The sequence below is a fragment of the Xyrauchen texanus genome, chromosome 32 (genome assembly GCF_025860055.1).
Source record: "Xyrauchen texanus isolate HMW12.3.18 chromosome 32, RBS_HiC_50CHRs, whole genome shotgun sequence".
Lineage (NCBI taxonomy): Eukaryota > Metazoa > Chordata > Actinopteri > Cypriniformes > Catostomidae > Xyrauchen > Xyrauchen texanus.
In genome coordinates, this window is record NC_068307.1 from 28,167,211 (window position 1) to 28,186,485 (window position 19,275).

Below are 19,275 nucleotides of genomic sequence, written 5' to 3' on the forward strand. Positions count from 1 at the left end.
GACACGCGATAAAAGGTATCTTTTCCATGTTAATCAGAGTTTTTGTCCTAACCAGACGCGACGGCGACACGCAAAGTTTCTAATTTAGAAACGGTTCCTATTTCTGCGACGTCGCGGCTGACAGATCCGCCCACACAGAGATCTCATTGGATGGAAGTTCTGCGTGTCATGAATATTTAATCATCAAACATGGACGACGAGGAACTGATTGTCGAAGTTCAAAGGCATTCAATTCTCTACGATAAATTCCACAAAGACATCAGGAAAAAGGATTCCGTCTGGAGAAGTATAGCTGAAGCACTGAATACACATGGTAAGTTAAGTTTAGACTTTCATCTACAGCGAATTAATGAATGAATGTAGCATTTAGCTATAGTAGGCTACTAATGACGCATCAACCTGTGTAAAACAAATTCCGCTTTATCATGACTATTTGTGTCCCTGTATCCAGGGGTGTCATTCCAGACAATCTACTGAAATACAGGCAGGGTGGGGAGTCGCAATGACAATGACAGTAGTCCGAGCTGTGCACACCATTTCCAATGCGAGTGCGGGCCAGCAGTGCGCTTTCACAGAGAGACTCTGCCCACACGCTGTTCTGAATGGCTGTGATTTTTGATTGACGTGTGGCGTCTCACAGTCGCGTCGCGTCTAGTGTGGACAGACACACTTGCTGTCGCTGGAATTTTATTGCGTCGCGTGTAGTTAGGACACGGTGTAAGCGGACCAAAAACAGGAAGTATTTTGTCTAATACTGACCTCAAGCATGGTTCAGGAGCTAAGTTGCCCATTACAGTTTGGTACAGGCGTCAGAACCGCCGTCAGCCGTCCTTGCAGCAAATCTTAATTTGTGTGTGCAACGGAGGAATTCCTGGTGCTCTTTTGACTAATTTACACATTATATTAGCTCTTCGTTTGATCTCAGCTGGTAAAAATACCACCATACGTGACCTCACCTAATCTTCACACACAATATCAAAGCAGTATACTAAACTTTTACGGTAGAAAAAATAATTTCAGAATTTTCTATTTAAAGCTAAATAACATGTACAAATCAACCAATGTAAAATAATGAAGTGGAGGTGACGTATTTCCTGTTTGAGAGTGGAGCTCCAATCGCCCACAGTCTGCAGGTTTTGCTACTACTCTCCGGCGCCGCCATCTTTGTTTTGGGTCTGACGAATCGACTTGCATATTTTTTTAATATTTTTTTATTGAAATTTAACAAAACAAATAGTAAGAACATACAAAACCGTCATTAATACAGAATACAACATATTAAACAAACAAAGAGCCAGGGGGAGAATCAAATAAATACATTAAAGATAGAACATAACAGAATGGTTTTAGCAGCCTTCTTATTTTTAGAGTCATAGATGGATTTAAGGTACTGTTGTGTCTCTTTACCAAAAGCAACAAAGGAAGGTTTAGAATTACTAAATTTGGCTTTATGAATATGATATTTCCCCCAAATGATCAATAAGTTAATTAGGTATACTTCTTCCTGATTTGTCATCAGCCCTAATCTATGTATATATTTATATCACTCTGTCATTGTATATTAATTTGTTTAATCTGTAAAGCACTTTTTGGGTCAACTTCTGCTGTTTTTAAATATGCTCTATAAATAAAGGTTGACTTGACATGACAAAGTGACTCACAGTGTTTACAAAACAGACAGTGGTCCCCGTGTAACCTGAGGTTAACGCTTTAGTCAAGGTCACATAACTGAAAGAAAAACTCAGCAAAGTTATAGTTTATGGTTTATAGTTTGAATCCCTCTGCGATCATTAAGAGCTGCCAAACATTCACTAAATGCTCAAGTACAAGGAAGAAGTTCATAACGAAGCCGTCCCAAGCCAGTTAATGTTATTGAGAGCAACTCCGTCTGGATATTTCTGAAAAGTTTAAGGAAATTTATACTGAAATGAGAGGTGTGCTTAAGACATCCCAAGTAAGTCCTAAACCTTTTCATCATTTTCAAAGACATCTAAAGGATTATATTTATTGACAGATTTTAACACTAGTGTCAATGTTAAGCTGTGAATATTGTAAAAGAAAATGTGCTTATTAAAATTAGATGCTTATTAAAAATAACTGTACATTTGTAGACTTTGACAGAACTTTTATACTCCCTGAATGTAAGTCATGTATATTTGCACTGGTTTGATTTTCTTATATTTCTAACAGTTCCTCAAAGTTTACCTGAATGACAAAATAGAAGCAAAGACTTATTAAGAAGCATGGAGCATGGTAAAGTGTTCCTATTTACTTCATTAATGCCAATTCCTGTTGCAGTTCTCTTTATATTACATCATGCACATGTTATTTACTGTCATTCTTTATTTCTGACTTGATGAAAGTTCATTAAAAAATAATGGTAATAAAATAGTTAATGGACACTGGATGCAACCAATGATCCCTAGCTAGAAGAAGTCTAAGAGCAAGCAGTCTAACAAGTTTTAACCATAGTTCGAATTACAGGGGGTACTGGGGGGTACTATACCCCCCAATGAAGACCCAGTACCCCCCAAAGGGACAGAAATATCAGTATTGGGGGGGTCAGATAATTTTTCTGATATTGTGAAAAAATATATTTACGGTTACAATATAAGTCAACTCCTATTTTCACTGTAGGAACATTTTAATGTAAAGCGATTTCAGACACCCCTATAGTGGACCGTACCATTTTTAACCACCGTGGCGGCTAGAAGCAATGGAGATAGAGAACGGTTTGCTGCTGACGTGCATGGATAATTATAAGTTGCTAGCTGACGCCTAGCTTGTTGATTTTACAACCTTCATTTATTAACGTGTTTTGTTCTTTCATAGCTCATGTCACGTCTTCATACATTGAATTACCGGCTACTTACCTGTAGGGATGGGACGATTACGGTTTCACTATAAACCACTATAAAATGTATTGACTACATATGGTTACACGTTGGCCTTGTTGACATGCCCTGCTTTTAACCTTTAGTGACACATCTTACTGGAAACAACAACAGTTTACTTTGCTCACCCAACAACAAAACGAGTCATCGCCCATATTTCTGCTTGCATCATCTGATTGTGGAGAACTATGTTGTGGTTTTCTCTCTTCAGGTATGTTTCCACTCAAAAAAAATTCTCTTGACCTTTTTTATGCTCAAAGCACATAACAAAACAGTTGGAATGTAAGGGCTGGCATATTGAGGTAAACTCATAACAATGTTACCATGAATAAGACCCTCGGTCATTGTCCATATTAAAACAGAACATGTAAAGAATAACCTCCATGTGTTGACTGAGCAAATATAAATGTCCTTAAAGGAATAGTTCACCCAAAAATTACAATTCTCACATCATTTACTCACTCACTTTGAAGGAAAATCTTCATTTGAGCTCAACAGAAGAAAGTCATGTACATGCACAGCTCTGTAGGTCCATACAATGCAAATGAATTGGTACCAAAAGTTGAAGCTCAATAAAGCAAAAAGGTAGCATAATAGTAATCCATACGATATGAAAGGTGTACGTGAGAAACAGATCAATATTGCAGTTGCTTTTTACTATAAATATCCTCCTGGCCAGTAGGTGGCATTATGCATGAAGAATTTGAATCGGCAAAAACAAAAGAAGAAAAAAGTGAAAGTGGAGATTTATAGTAAAAAAGGACTTAAATGTTGATCTGTCTCTCACCCACACCTATTATATAACTTTTTTTATCCCTTTTTCTACCAATTTGGAATACCCAGTTCCCACTACTTAGTAGGTCCTCGTGGTGGCGAGGCTACTCACCTCAATCCGTGAGGCTATGACACCACGGAGACTCACAGCATGTGGAGGCTCATGCTATTCTCCATGATCCATGCACAATTTACCACTCGCCCCAAAAGAGTGAGAACCACTAATCGTGACCACGAGGAGATTACCCCATGTGGCTGTACCCTCCCTAGCAACCGGACCAATTTGGTTGCTTAAGAAACCTGGCTGGAAGGAGCAGTACCCCCCAATTATGGTGGGGTAATTCGCACTCTGGTTTTAACCCCTGTAATGTTAGCGAAACAAGACAGGACCTGATCTAGAATAATAAAGATTTATAACTGCTCATGCTCTAACTTTATTTCAGGTTAATATTTGATTCATTCAGATGATACATTTAGTAAATGTTATACAGAGTAGGACTTTATTCAGACAGACAGCAAAAATCTAATTGTTTTCAGATGGAAAAGTTGCTTGCTGTCTAAATGGCACAATTTTGACAAACCTGCTCCAAATCCTGTGCATATGTGGTCTGAAATCAGATTCAATTCAGATATATTGACTGTCTGTGACTGTAACATCACAAGTAGTGGTGCGTCTTCAGTTGTCTTTGAATTGACACATTTATACTCACAGTACCAAGTTAATTTTTAAAAATACCTCACCAGATATTTACACAAAATAACTATTATGAACTGTTCAAATCCTGTTTTCCCCCCATTCAGAGCTCAGAGCAGTTGTTCTGGGATGTCGGACAGCTGAAAAAGCATCAGTGATTAACAATATTTTAGGTGATGAAGTTGAGTCAGACAGATTTTTCGTGAAGTCTGTGAGGAGAGAAGGTGACGTGAATGGAAGGAAGATCACTCTGATTAACACACCCTGCTGGTGGAAGGAGTACAGTACGAAGGATACACGAGAAGTGGTCAAACAGGAACTGGTGTGCAGTGTCTTCCTGTGTCCACCAGGACCTCATGTTTTTCTGCTGGTCGTTGATCTCAGTTTGCCTTTTACTCAAGAACACAGAATCAGTATTGAGGAACATCTTGGTCTCTTTGGAGAGAGAATCTGGTCACACGTCATAGTGATCTTTACACGAACAGTTTCACTGAAAGATGAATCCATTGAGCAGCACATACAGAATCAAGGAGAAGATCTGCAGCAGATCATCCAGAGATGTGGACACAGATACCACATCTTTGATATTGACAATAAAGGTAATGGAGTTGAAGAACTGCTCGTGAAGATTGATGGTGTTGTGACTGTAAACAATGGCAAACACTTTGAAACTGATGATGAAAAACTACTTGAGGTGAAGAAAAAGAGAGAAGAAATTCAAGAGAGAGCAAAAGACAGACAAACAATGGTGCAGGAAAAAACAGAACAGCTGACAGAAAAAGGTAAAAGTCAATTACAGTTATATTAGTGATGAATGAATAGCTTGGAATGATCAATCTTTATAATCATGACACATTTTCTCCAAAGGTGACGTGTTTCCACTCCGATAACTGAGAGTTGTTCTGGCGGGTTGGATCCTTGCTGGGAAAAGTTTAGCAGGAAACACCATCTTGAATGATGACGTATTTAAAGCAGGAAAAATGAAATCATATGTAGAAGGTTCTGGTGATGTGAATGGAAGGAAGATAACGGTGATGGACACACCAGGCTGGTGGAAGTTTGTTTCAACCCAATTCAATCCAGAGTTTATCCAGACATCACTTCTAGAGAGTGTTTCAGAAAGAGGAAAATTTCCCCATGCATTAATATTAGTGATTCCTGCTGACACTTCATTTAAGAAAGAACAAAAGAGAATCATTGAAGAAAATCTGTCTGTTCTCGGAGAGGAAGTCTGGAAACACACCATAGTTTTGTTCACATGGGGCGACAGATTTCCAGACATCTCAATCGAGGAACACATTGAGAGTGAAGGAGACGCACTCCAGTGGCTGATTGAGAAATGTGGGAACAGATATCACGTCTTTGACAACACAAACAGGAAGAATCGAGATCAAGTCACACAGCTGCTCCAGAAGATTGATCAGATGGTGGCAGAAAACTGTGTGTTCAGTCTCGACACTCGCTGTGCTGCAGAAATGAATCTTCATGAGACTGACACACAACAAGATCTGGATTCAGAGGAGGAAATCAATCTGGACACTCAACATGTGCTGAAATTAATAAATGAGGATTTGAAGAACAGGTTGAAGGGAATAAAAAATACCACAAAAGAAATATTGAAGGATTTCACTGAAGATATTGATGTTGCAAGCCATATTAGCATGCCAGAACCTCCAGAATGTAAGCTATTAATCTTAAAATGAGTTTCGCGTTCTCAATCTTTTTCAGTTCCAGTAATATTGTGTTTTATTTACAGTTAAAGAGGATGAATCAAATAATCCTTCTGAAACACAGATCATCAAACATCAACAGGAGATCAGTAAGTGTAGTTTTACATTATATCTGAAGTTTCAAGAGTTGAATTTATGCATATAGTTCATTGAGTTTAATATTACATTACTCTTTCAGTTCAAGAGAAACTCCAGGATCAGATTAAAAGGGAAGGAAACAGATGGGAAGCCATTTTAATGGAGGGACTCTTCAATATTTTGCAGATTTCTAAAGTATCATGTGGTGAGTTATTGAACTGATACAGAAGAAATGGGATTTTCACTGCTTGAATTATAGAATTTATCTTTCGCCAAACTCACACTCACTTTTTCAACTCATAATATCTACAGATGAAAATGGGATCCAAAGATCAGATGAGGTGTGGAAGTGGCTTCAAAGTTGTGAGGAATCTGCATATGAATCAATCTCTAATCTCAGTGATCCAACTGAAGATTCACAGAATAGAGAGACATCAGAAGATACAGAGACACTTTCACAAGCTTAACATCAAATCACATTATCAACAGTTCAGTCACATTGTGATCAGTGCCTGTAAAAAGTACAAATATTTTCTCCTTGAAAAAATTATACATGTGTACAATTATTTTACTTCATATTCATTATCGTATACATTCATGAATAAAATGTTAAATTGCTACATTTTAGAAATGTGTTCTTAAGAAATGTTTACTCTAACTTTATAGGCCCATAGAATGACTATATATTTTTAATCATTTACCTTATAAATCAATATCTTACAATTACAGAATATGTTTAGAAATGTAAATTCAGTGCATCTTTAAGGGTAAAAATTATGATGATAATCATGAAATGTTAAAATGATCAACAGTGCACAAAATCTCATTTAATAAAAGAGTTCTGACTGTATGAGCAACATGATGCTGTTGTAAAATGATTATAAATGCACATCTGTCACTGAATATGGAATTAATATAGAAAGCAATAAACCATTTTTAAATATCTCAAGTGTGTCTGAAATAAAAAAGCATGATGATACAGGACACAATATGAAAATTAGGCCTTGAGCTTATCATGCATTTTAGCTTAGAGACGTGAAATAAAGAAGAAATGGATAATTGAACGGGGTGTGTGTGTGTGGGGGGGGGTATATCTATTATGGGAGCAGGCTGAGCTAGCCGCGGCCTTTTCTCTATATATTTTCTCTCCACAGAGTGTTAGTTATTCGGCTGGGGGAATTTAACGCTCATTATATGCACCGGGGAAGGTTTTCTTCCTATTCTGTCAGGGGGAAAAGACCCAGCGGAGACCACATCCTGCCCCGAAGGGCAGCTGAATCAACTTGGGGTGGAGTCTCCACTCTCCCCTGAGCGTCACCTGCCATGACAGCTTGTCCACTGTGGCATTGAGGTTGCCCGGGATGTAAGTGGCCCACAGCAATCTCAGTTGACTCCAGAGGACGAGATGGCGGGCGAGTTGTGACATACGACAAGAACGTAAGCCGCCTTGGCGGTTTATATACGCTACTGTTGCTGTGTTGTCTGTCCAGACAACACGTCCTTGCCCTATATCAACGGCAATAGCCTCCGTAGGGTGAGCTGTATTGCCAGCAACTCGAGGCAGTTGATGTGCCAATGCAGCCACGGTCCTGTCCAGGATCCGACGGCTGCATGCCCATTGCACATGGCACCCCAGCCTGACTTGGAGGCATCTGTCGCAACCACGACGCGCCTGGACACTTGCTGTATGGGGACTCCTGCCCGCAGAAACGCAACGTCTATCCAAGGGCTGAACAAGTGGCAGAGAAGGTTAATGAGTTCGAGACATGCATCCGAACGCTAGTGGAGGTCAATGCGGGTAGTACAGAGAGCAACGCACACACTTTGGTTCCGGCTGTAGTGCCCCCGCAGCAGGGCGTTTGGGTGACATCTTGGTGGCATACTCGATCAGCAAAGCGACACCACTCTCCCGTTCCTGTTAGGATTTCCAATCAATTCTCCCCACTCAGTGATGCAACCACTGAGAATCATGTCGAAAGTGCCCTTTTTATTGGTGATTCTATTGTAAGGAACGTGGAAATAGAGACTGCATCCACTATTGTTAAATGCATTTTGGGTGCCAGAGCGTCTGACATCAAAATCAAATTTACAAGTGCTGACTAATGGTAAACGGAGATTTTCTAAAATTGTTATTCATGTCGGCACTAATGATGTCCGGCTTCGCCAGTCGGAGATCACTAAAGATAATGTTAAAGAGGTTTGTGAATTTGCAAAAACGATGTCAGACACTGTAATATGCACTGGTCCCCTCCCTGTTCGTCGTGGTGATGAGGTTTATAGTAGATTAGTGTCACTGAATGGCTGGATGTCTGATTCCTGGAGTCAATCCCTCCAGGGAAGGTGCCACTCTCCTCTCTAGTAATTTGGCTCATAGTCTTAATAATTATAGTATTTGACTAACTGGGACTAACTGGGGCCCAGGTCAAGAATATCTGCTAGCTGCCTTGAGACATCACACAGATCTCTTTCTTCCAAAGCACTAATTGTAAATTCAATTATTACAGAGCATAGTTTGGATGTGCTCTGTTTCACTGAAACCTGGCTTAAATCAGATGAATAAATACGTTTAAATGAATCTACTCCCCAAGGTTATTGTTATAAACATGAGCCTCGTCTGAAGGGTCGAGGAGGAGGTCTTGCTACAATTTAGAGTGAAGTTTTTAGTGTTACTCAGAGGACAGGATATAAACGTAAGTTTGATCACCATCAGATATAAATTTAAAAACCCTGTCGTCTTTTACCCTTGCACAGTATATAGATCACCTGGGACTTATTCTGATTTCCTTGGTGAACAGAGTTTGTAGTTACTGTAGATAGAGCTTTAATTTTTGGTGACTTCAACATTCACATAGATGATTAAAATGAGACAGGGATTACCATTTATCAATATTCTCAACTCTCTTGGAGTCAGACAAAATGTAACAGTACCAACTCATCAAATCAAATCAAATCAAATCACTACCATGTACACAAGTGCAACAGTAGGTGAAATTCTTGTGTGCAGTTCCGAGCAACATAGCAGTCATGACAGTGACGAGACATATACCAATTACAGTAAACAACATACTTACACAAAACAATTTACAAATCAAATGTACACATACTTACACAACACAATAATTATATACAATGTACAGTAAACAATACACACAATATACAATACACAATATACAATACAATAAGTAAGGAGTATATGAAATATATATATATATATATATATATATATATATATATATATATATATATGAAGTAGTATATTGAGGAGAATATGTTGACAGTCCAGTGTGAGATTATAGATGAATAAAGTGCAGTGCTAATTATTGATCATGATAGATCAAGTGTTCAACAGTCTGACTGCTTGGGGAAAGAAGCTGTCATGTAGTCAGGCTGGTCTGGGTCTTGATGCTGCGATACCGCCTGCCTGATGGTAGCAGTGAGAACAGACCATGACTCGGGTGGCTGGAGTCTCTGATGATCCTCCGAGCTTTTTTCACACACCGCCTAGTGTATATGTCCTGGAGGGAGGGAAGCTCACCTCCGATGATGTTTCTGGAAGTTCGCACCACCCTTTGCAGGGCTTTGCAGTTGTGGGCAGTGCTATTGCCGTACCAGGCAGTGATGCAGCCAGTCAGGATGCTCTCTACAGTGCTGGTGTAGAACCGTGAGAGGATGTGTTGGTTCATTCCAAACTTCCTCAGCCATCTCAGGAAGAAGAGGCGCTGGTGAGCCTTCTTCACAATGGCCTCCGTGTGGACGGACCATGTGAGTTCCTCAGTAATGTGGACACCGAGGAACTTGAAACTGCTGACTCTCTCTACCGATGCTCCATTAATGGTGATGGGGCTGTGTTCTCCGTCTTTCTTCCTGAAGTCCACAACAAGCTCCTTGGTTTTACTGATGTTGAGGGAGAGGTTTTGCTCCTGACACCAGCGTGTCAGAGTGTGCACCTCCTCTCTGTAGGCTCTTTCATCATTGTCAGTGATCAGACCTACCACCGTCGTATCGTCAGCAAACTTAATGATAGCATTGGAGCTATGTGTTGCCACACAGTCATGTGTGTACAGTGAATACAGGAGTGGGCTGAGAACACAGCCCTGCGGGGCTCCAGTGTTGAGGGTCAGTGATGAGGAGATGTTGCTGCCCATTCTAACCACCTGACGTCTGCCTGACAGGAAATCCAGGATCCAGCTGCACAGCGAGCTGTTTAAGCCCAGAGCCCGGAGTTTCATATCAAGCTTGGAGGGCACTATGGTGTTGAATGCTGAGCTGTAGTCAACAAACAGCATTCTCACATATGTGTTCCTTTTTTCCAGATGGGAGAGAGCAGTGTGTAGTGTAGATGCAATGGCATCACCATAATCATATGCTAGATTTAATTCTGTCATATGGAGTTGATGTTGATAATATAGAAATTCTGCAGCAGAGCGATGACATCTCGGATCATTACCTCGTCTATTTTATGCTGCGATCAGATAATGTTACTCAATCTACATCACACTATTGTTCAGGTAGAACTATTTTTCGACCAATAAAGATAGCTTCACTAATAATCTTCCAGATCTATCTCATAAACTCAGTAAACCCCAAAGCCTAGAAGAACTTGATGAAATAACATAAAATATAAATACAATCAGAATATAAAGAAAATTAAAGAAATAAGCCCTGCACCATGGTACAATGATCACACTCATGCTCTCAAGAGAGCAGCTTGGACAATGGAGTGCTAGTGGAAGAATAAAAAATTAGAAATATTTTGTGGTGCATGGAAGGATAGTGTTTGTAGCTACAGCATATTTTAGCAAACTCATAGAAAATAACCGCAACTATCCTAGGTGTTTATTCAGTACTGTGGCTAAATTGGTTAGGAAGAAAGCCTCATGAACCAGATATTCTGTCGCAGCACAAGAGTAATGACTTCATGAAATATTTACTGATAACATTTTAATAATCAGAAATAAAATTGGAATAATGCAATCATCTGTCATAGCACTTCATAAAACAGTGTCTCATAATTTTCCTCATGTGCAACTTCAATCCTTCACTGTCATAGGTCACGAAGAGCTAACAAAATCGAAACATCGATCTAACAAACAACATGTTTGTTAGATCCAATACCAACTAAGCTCTTAAAAGAGGTATTTCCTATAATTCCAGAACCTCTTCTTAATATTATTAAACTCCTCACTATCCTTAGGACATGTCCCAAGAAACTTTAAAATGGCAGTTATCAAACCACTTATTAAGAAGCCACATCCTGGAGAACTGGCTAATTATAGACCAATTTCAAATCTCCCTTTTATGTTGAAAATACTAGAAAAGTTAGTATCCTTCCAAATACATTTATTTCTACAGAGAAATAGTGTATATGAACAATTTCAGGATATAGGCCTCTTCACAGTGCAGAGACTGCAATTATCAGTGTTATAAATGACTTGCTCTTATCATCTGATCGCTGCTGCATTTCACTTCTAGTGCTTTTATATCTTAGTGCTGCATTCGACACAATAGATCATGACATTCTCTTGAATAGGCTAGAGAATTATGTTGGCATTTGTGGAGTTGCAGTAGCACAGTTTTGGTCCTATTTAGCAGACCGCTACCACTTTGTCTATGTAAATGAGGAATTGTGAAACCAAACAAAAGTTAAATATGGAGTGCCACAGAGATCAGTTTTAGGACCTCTGCTTTTCTCCATGTATATGCTTCCCCTGGGAGATATTACCAGGAATTGTGCAATAAGTTTCAAAATAGAAGCAAAGACTTATTAACAAGCATGGAGCATGGTAAAGTGTTCCTATTTACTTTATTTATGCCAATTCCTGTTCCAGTTCTCTTTATATTACATCATGCACATGTTCCAATTCCTGTTCCAGTTCTCTTTATATTACATCATGCACGTTATTTACTGTCATTCTTTATTTCTGACTTGATGAAAGTTCATTAAAAAAATTATGGTAATAAAATAGTTAATGGACACTTGATGCAACTAATGATCCCTAGCTAGAAGAAGTCTAAGAGCAAGCAGTCTAACAAGTTTTAACCCCTGTAATGTTAGCGAAACAAGACAGGACCTGTTCTAGAATAATAAAGATTTACAACTGCTCATGCTCTAACTTTATTTCAGGTTAATATTTGATTCTTTCAGATGATACATTTAGTAAATGTTATACAGAGTAGGGCTTTATTCAGACAGACAGCAAAAATCTAATTGTTTTCAGTTGGAAAAGTTGCTTGCTGTCTAAATGGCACAATTTTTACAAACCTGCTCCAAATCCTGTGCATATGTGGTCTGAAATCAGATTCAATTCAGATATATTGACTGTCTGTGACTGTAACATCATAAGTAGTGGTGCGTCTTCAGTTGTGTCTGAATTGACACATTTATACTTACAGTACCAAGTTAATTGTTTTAAACACCACACCAGATATTTACACAAAATAACTATTATAAAGTATCTGTCATGATTCCCTTGTTGTCTGCCCTGGTTTCACTTGTCTTTGTCAAAACTACACTTCCCAGGATCCCTGGCCCTCATCACTGCCAGCCCTGTGTCATTGTGCTCACCTGATTGTCGTCTGTCATCATCATGTCTCCAGTGTATATAAACCCTGATTGTTCTCCATTCCCTTGTCAATCGTCGATGTTTATGGATGCGTGTTTTGCCGGTTTCCCTGTGTATGTTCTCCGTGTTTTTGTTTCTTATGTTTACATTTTTGTTATCCCCTCGTGGATGTTTTGTTTGTTCCCAGTGTTTTGTTTTATTCTGTGTTTTCTTGTCTATTTAATAAAAGAACCTGCTATTAGATCCTCGCCCCTCGTCTGCCTTCCTGCTCATCGTAACAGAACGATTGACCCAAAATTGATCTAACAGTGTTCCTCAGAGAGCTGACAGAGGCGGACTTGTCTGTTCGGGAGTTCACCCACTTCTTCGCCAGCGTGGCCAGTTACACCGGCTGGGATGATGATACCCTGAAGAAAGCGTACCGGTTCGGCATACCCAGACATCAATGGTGGGAGTTACCGGAGACTACACCTGGCAAGAGTATGTGGGACTCGTCGTGGAGGAATTCGCTGCCGGGGAACCACCTCTCTTGATCCCGGCTCCCGCCTCTGGGCTTTCCGCGCCAGCCACGGTGAGTGAATCAACCCCCACGCCTGCTGTGATCAGCGAGCCAGCGCCTGCAGCCCCTATCGTCAGTGAGCCAGCGCTGCCAACTTCGTCCGCCCGGAGGAGGAGGAGAAGAAAGGCCTCTGCTCACCAGCCTCCGCCAACCACGGCCAACCAGCCAATGCCTGCAGCCCCGAACGTCAGTGAGCCAGCACCTGTAGCCTCGGACGTCAGTGAGTCAGCGCCTGTAGCCTCGATCGTCCCAGAGCCAGCGCCTGTAGCCTCGATCATCCCAGAGCCAGCGCCTGTAGCCTCGACTGTCCCAGAGCCAGCACCTGTAGCCTCGACCGTCCCAGAGCCAGCACCTCTAGCCATGACCGTCCAAGAGCCAGCGCCTCTCGAGCCTCCCAGGGCTCCGCCTCTCGAGCCTCCCAGTGCTCCGCCTCTCGAGCCTCTTGAGCCTCTTGAGCCTTCCAGGGCTCCGCCTCTCGAGCCTCTTGAGCCTTCCAGGGCTCCGCCTCTCGAGCCTCTCGAGCCTTCCAGGGCTCCGCCTCCGAGTCTCCCAGGACTCCGCCTCTCAAGTCTCTCGAGCCTCCCAGGGCTCCGCCTCTCGAGCCTCTCGAGCCTTCCAGGGCTCCGCCTCCCGAGTCTTCCAGGACTCCGCCCCTCAAGTCTCTCGAGCCTCCCAGGGCTCCGCCTCTCGAGCCTCCCAGGGCTCCGCCTCTCGAGCCTCTCGAGCCTTCCAGGGCTCCGCCTCCCGAGTCTTCCAGGACTCCGCCTCTCATGTCTCCCGAGCCTCCCAGGACTCCTCCTCTCGAGCCTCCCAGGGCTCCGCCTCTCAAGTCTCTCGAGCCTCCCAGGGCTCCGCCTCTCGAGTCTCCTAGGGCTCCGCCTCTCGAGCCTCCCAGGGCTCCGCCTCTCGAGCCTATCGAGCCTCCCAGGGCTCCGCCTCTTGAGCCTATCGAGCCTTCCAGGGCTCCGCCTCCCGAGCCTCCTACGGCTCCGCCTCCCGAGTCTCTCGAGCCTCCCACGGCAACGCCTCCCGAGTCTCCTAGGACTCCGCCTCCCGAGCACCCTGAGCCTCTCGAGCCTCCTACGGCGCCATCTCCCTCGGCTCTGCCTCCAGAGACTCCTACGACTCCGCCTCCAGAGCCTTCCAGGTCTTCACCTCTAAAGCCTCCTACGGCGCCGCCTTCCTCGGCTCCGCCTACTGAGCCTTCCAGGGCTCTGCCTCTAAAGCCTCCCACGGCGTCGCCTTCCTCGGCTCCGCCTCCTGAGCCTTCCTCGGCTCAGCCTCCAGAGCCTCCCTCGGCTCTGTCTCCTGAGCCTCCCACGGCTCCGCCTCCTGAGCCTCCAGAACCTGCCTCAGCTCCGCCTCCGGAGCCTCCAGAACCTCCCTCAGCTCCGCCTCCAGAACCTCCCTCAGCTCCGCCTCCTGAGCCTCCAGAACCTCCCTCAGCTCCGCCTCCTGAACCTCCAGAACCTCCCTCAGCTCCGCCTCCTGAGCCTCCAGAACCTCCCTCAGCTCCGCCTCCGGAACCTCCAGAGCCTCCCTCAGCTCCGCCTCCTGAGCCTCCAGAACCTCCCTCAGCTCCGCTTCCTGAGCCTCCAGAACCTCCCTCAGCTCCGTCTCCTGAGCCTCCAGAACCTCCCTCAGCTCCGCCTCCTGAGCCTTCTACGATGTGGTCTCCTGAGCAGTCCACGGCTCATGGGGCAGAGTTCCCCATGGCTGTGGTCCTGAGGCCGCCTCCCAGGCCTCCTGAACCTGTCTTTGCTCTGTGGCCAGCTCCCAGGCCACCTGATCCAGTCCTCTTGTGGACACCTTGGACTGCCTGTCTGCCCCCTGTGCCTCCTTGGACCGCCTGTCTGCCCCCTGTGCCCCCTTGGACCAACTTCTTGCCCCCTGTGCCTCCTTGGACTGCCTGTCTGCCCCACGTGCCTCCTTGGACTGCCTGTCTTCCCCCCGTGCCTCCCTGGACTGCCTGTCTTGTGCCCCTTTAGACTGTCTGTTTGCCCCTTGTGCTCCCTTGGTCTGTCTGTTTGACCCTTGTGCTCTCTTGGTCTGTCTGTTTGCCCCTTGTGCGCCCTGGGTCTGTCTGTTTGCCCCTTGTGCTCCCTTGGTCTGTCTGTTTGCCCCTTGTGCTCCCTTGGTCTGTCTGTTTGCTCCCCCCCCCCCCACTCCTTGGACGCTTTTTGTTTTTTTTGGGGTATTACCTTTTTGTTTTTGTCTTTGAGGAGCGTCTGGAAGCCGCTCCTTTGAGGGGGGGGGGGGGGGGTTATGTCACGATTCCCTTGTTGTCTGCCCTGGTTTCACTTTTCTTTGTCAAAACTACACTTCCCAGGATCCCTGGCCCTCATCACTGCCAGCCCTGTGTCATTGTGCTCACCTGATTGTAGTTTGTCATCATCATGTCTCCAGTGTATATAAACCCTGTTTGTTCTCCATTCCCTTGTCAATCGTCGATGTTTATGGATGCGTGTTTTGCCGGTTTCCCTGTGTATGTTCTCCGTGTTTTTGTTTCTTATGTTTACATTTTTGTTATCCCCTCGTGGATGTTTTGTTTGTTCCCAGTGTTTTGTTTTATTCTGTGTTTTCTTGTCTATTTAATAAAAGAACCTGCTATTAGATCCCCCATTCAGAGCTCAGAGCAGTTGTTCTGGGATGTCGGACAGCTGAAAAAGCGTCAGTGATTAACAATATTTTAGGTCAAACAGATTTTTCGTGAAGTCTGTGAGGAGAGAAGGTGACGTGAATGGAAGGAAGATCACTCTGATTAACACAACCTGCTGGTGGAAGGAGTACAGTACGAAGGATTTGCCAGAAGTGGTCAAACAGGAACTGGTGTGCAGTGTCTTCCTGTGTCCACCAGGACCTCATGTTTTTCTGCTGGTCGTTGATCTCAGTTTGCCTTTTCCTCAAGAACACAGAATTAGTATTGAGGAACATCTTGGTCTCTTTGGAGAGAGAATCTGGTCACACGTCATAGTGATCTTTACACGAACAGTTTCACTGAAAGATGAATCCATTGAGCAGCACATACAGAATCAAGGAGAAGATCTGCAGCAGATCATCCAGAGATGTGGACACAGATACCACATCTTTGATATTGACAATAAAGGTAACTAGAGTTGAAGAACTGCTTGTGAAGATTGATGGTGTTGTGACTGTAAACAATGGCAAACACTTTGAAACTGATGATGAAAAACTACTTGAGGTGAAGAAAAAGAGAGAAGAAATTCAAGAGAGAGCAAAAGCCAGACAAACAATGGTGCAGGAAAAAACAGAACAGCTGACAGAAAAAGGTAAAAGTCAATTACAGTTATATTAGTGATGAATGAATAGCTTGGAATGATCAATCTTTATAATCATGACACATTTTCTCCAAAGGTGACGTGTTTCCACTCCGATAACTGAGAGTTGTTCTGGTGGGTTGGATCCTTGCTGGGAAAAGTTCAGCAGGAAACACCATCTTGAATGATGATGTATTTAAAGCAGGAAAAATAAAATCATATGTAGAAGGTTCTGGTGATGTGAATGCAAGGAAGATAACAGTGATGCCAGGCTGGTGGAAGTATGTTTCAACCCAATTCAATCCAGAGTTTATCCAGACATCACTTCTAGAGAGTGTTTCAAAAAGTGGAAAATTTCCCCAAGCAGTAATATTAGTGATTCCTGGAGACACTTCATTTAAGAAAGAACAAAAGAGAATCATTGAAGAAAATCTGTCTGTTCTCGGAGAGGAAGTCTGGAGACACACCATAGTTTTGTTCACATGGGGCAACAGATTTACAGACATCTCAATCGAGGAGCACATTGAGAGTGAAGGAGACGCACTCCAGTGGCTGATTGAGAAATGTGGGAACAGATATCACGTCTTTGACAACACAGACAGGAAGAATCGAGATCAAGTCACACAGCTGCTCCAGAAGATTGATCAGATGGTGGCAGAAAACTGTGTTCAGTCTCAACACTCGCTGTGCTGCAGAAATGAATCTTCATGACACACAACAAGATCTGGATTCAGAGGAGGAAATCAATCTGGACACTCAACATGTGCTGAAATTACTAAGTGAGGAGCTAAATAGCAGGTTGAAGGGAATTCAAAATACGACACCAGAAATATTGAAGGATTTCACTGAAGATAATGACGTTGCAAGCCAGAGAAGTTTGCAAAGCCCTCTAGATTGTGAGTTATTAATATTAAAATGAGTTTCAAGTTCTCAGTCTTTTTCAGTTCCAGTAATATTGTGTTTTATTTACAGTTAAAGAGGATGAATCAAATAAATCTTCTGAAACACAGATCATCAAACATCAACAGGAGATCAGTAAGTGTAGTTTTACATTGTATCTGACTGTAGTTTCAAGAGTTGAATTTGTGCATATAGTTCATTGAGTTTAATATTACATTACTCTTTCAGTTCAAGAGAAACTGCAGGATCAGATTAAAAGGGAAGGAAACAGATGGGAAGCCATTTTAATGGAGGGACTCTTGAATATTTTGCAGATTCTTAAAGTATCATGTGGTGAGTTATTGAACTGATACAGAAGAAATGGGATTTTTACTGCTTGAACTATAGAATTTATCTTTCACCAAACTCACACTCACTTTTTTCAACTCATAATATCTACAGATGAAAATGGGATCCAAAGATCAGATGAGGTGTGGAAGTGGGTTCAAAGATGTGAGGAATACGGCACATCTGCATATGAATCAATCTCTAATCTCAGTGAATACAGAATAATAAAAAACTCAACATCAAATCACATTATCAACAGTTCAGTCACATTGTGATTGATTTGAAAAAGTTTAGAAATTTTTGTATTTTCTGCTTTGATAAACTGTAAATCTGTAATTCCCCTTCTGTCGCTCTCTCCACGTTGTGTCAGAGAAGCGACACTAGGGGTCTCTCTTGAGCGCCGATATTCACCTCTGAACTATGAAAAAAGGCCAATGAGAGTTGGCACCCAGTATTTGCATGTCCCGCCCCCGGACATACGGGTATTTAAGCGGCGCAAATACGGGAGTTCATTCAGAAAATTTCTTCGGAGCCGATGGTCGTGCATGCAGTCTGCTGCGAGTTACACACCCAGTTCCTGTTTAATCCTCTGACGCTCTGCATGCTGTTGGATCTGACGGCGCATAACAGCGGCTTTCTCATTCGTGCACGGCTGTGCATTCTTGCCCCTGGGCGCTTCGACAGCGCAGACAACTCGAAAGAGTTATTCTAAAAGAGTGAATTTCGCTCTAAAGAGCAAAACACAGCGGCGCTTGAACGTCCTTCTCAGGACGCGTCTTTTTAAAGACGATTTTCCGCCTCTGTGTAGTTTCTGGATGCGTTGATTCTCCCCACCTCTGACGGCCATAAAACTGCCTTGCATTCCTGGGTTGCGATCACACGCAGGCAGCGTTTTTATGAATGGTCTATGTTTTCAGTACGAGAACATAGCCATGACAGCATTAGTGGTCGTAGGCTTTTTCTTGTAGTGAGAAAAGCCGCTTCAGCCGCCTCCGCTCGCCTCCTTCCTACGGGATTGAGGCAGGCGCCGCGGGCGATGAAAACGATCTGGGGACAGTGACGGGCTCCGTTTCGCCGGGTGAACCCCCTCGAAACCCCCCGCCTCCCCGCACGCTTGCTTGTTTCCGTCCGAGCTCGGGATGAGCATTCTCTCCAATGGGTTATGTTTTCAGTGTGAGAACATAACCGCGGCAGCTGCTACGATCTCTGCTTTCTCTTGTAGTGAGAGAGAGCCATTTCAGCCGCCCCCCGCGCCTCGCCTCCTTCCTACGGGATTGAGGCAGGCGCCGTGGGCGATGGAGAACGATCTGGGGAGAATAACGGGACGCTTTCGCCGGGTAAATCCCCTCGAAAACCTCCCGCCTCCCCGGCACGCTTGCCTGCTTCCCCCGAGCTCGGGATTAGTGCGGTCCGCTTAACAGCCTACCGTCCGGTCCCTCGAGCTCCCCGGCATTGGATGATGACATCACCGCTGCATC

At 43.3% G+C, this 19,275-nt stretch overlaps 2 protein-coding genes across 3 annotated transcripts; both read left to right on the forward strand.

Annotated features, from left to right (window-relative positions):
• The first annotated feature begins 2,243 nt into the window (after positions 1-2,243).
• LOC127625985 (GTPase IMAP family member 7-like) lies at positions 2,244-5,252 on the forward strand. The gene is made up of 3 exons (XM_052101486.1): positions 2,244-2,253; positions 4,470-5,144; positions 5,230-5,252. The coding sequence occupies exons 1-3, from the start codon at positions 2,244-2,246 to the stop codon at positions 5,250-5,252; spliced, it is 708 nt and encodes a 235-aa protein (XP_051957446.1).
• Positions 4,392-18,074, forward strand: LOC127626125 (GTPase IMAP family member 7-like). 2 transcript variants are annotated; one of them, XM_052101700.1, is made up of 6 exons: positions 4,393-5,144; positions 5,230-6,042; positions 6,119-6,181; positions 6,271-6,375; positions 6,483-6,591; positions 18,010-18,074. In XM_052101700.1, the coding sequence occupies exons 2-6, from the start codon at positions 5,343-5,345 to the stop codon at positions 18,020-18,022; spliced, it is 990 nt and encodes a 329-aa protein (XP_051957660.1). In that variant the 5' UTR covers positions 4,393-5,144; positions 5,230-5,342; the 3' UTR covers positions 18,023-18,074. The 2 variants fall into 2 exon arrangements, with proteins under 2 accessions (XP_051957659.1, XP_051957660.1); XM_052101699.1 differs by lacking the exon at positions 18,010-18,074 and having other exon boundaries at positions 4,392-5,144; positions 6,483-6,914.
• The last annotated feature ends 1,201 nt before the right edge of the window (positions 18,075-19,275 follow it).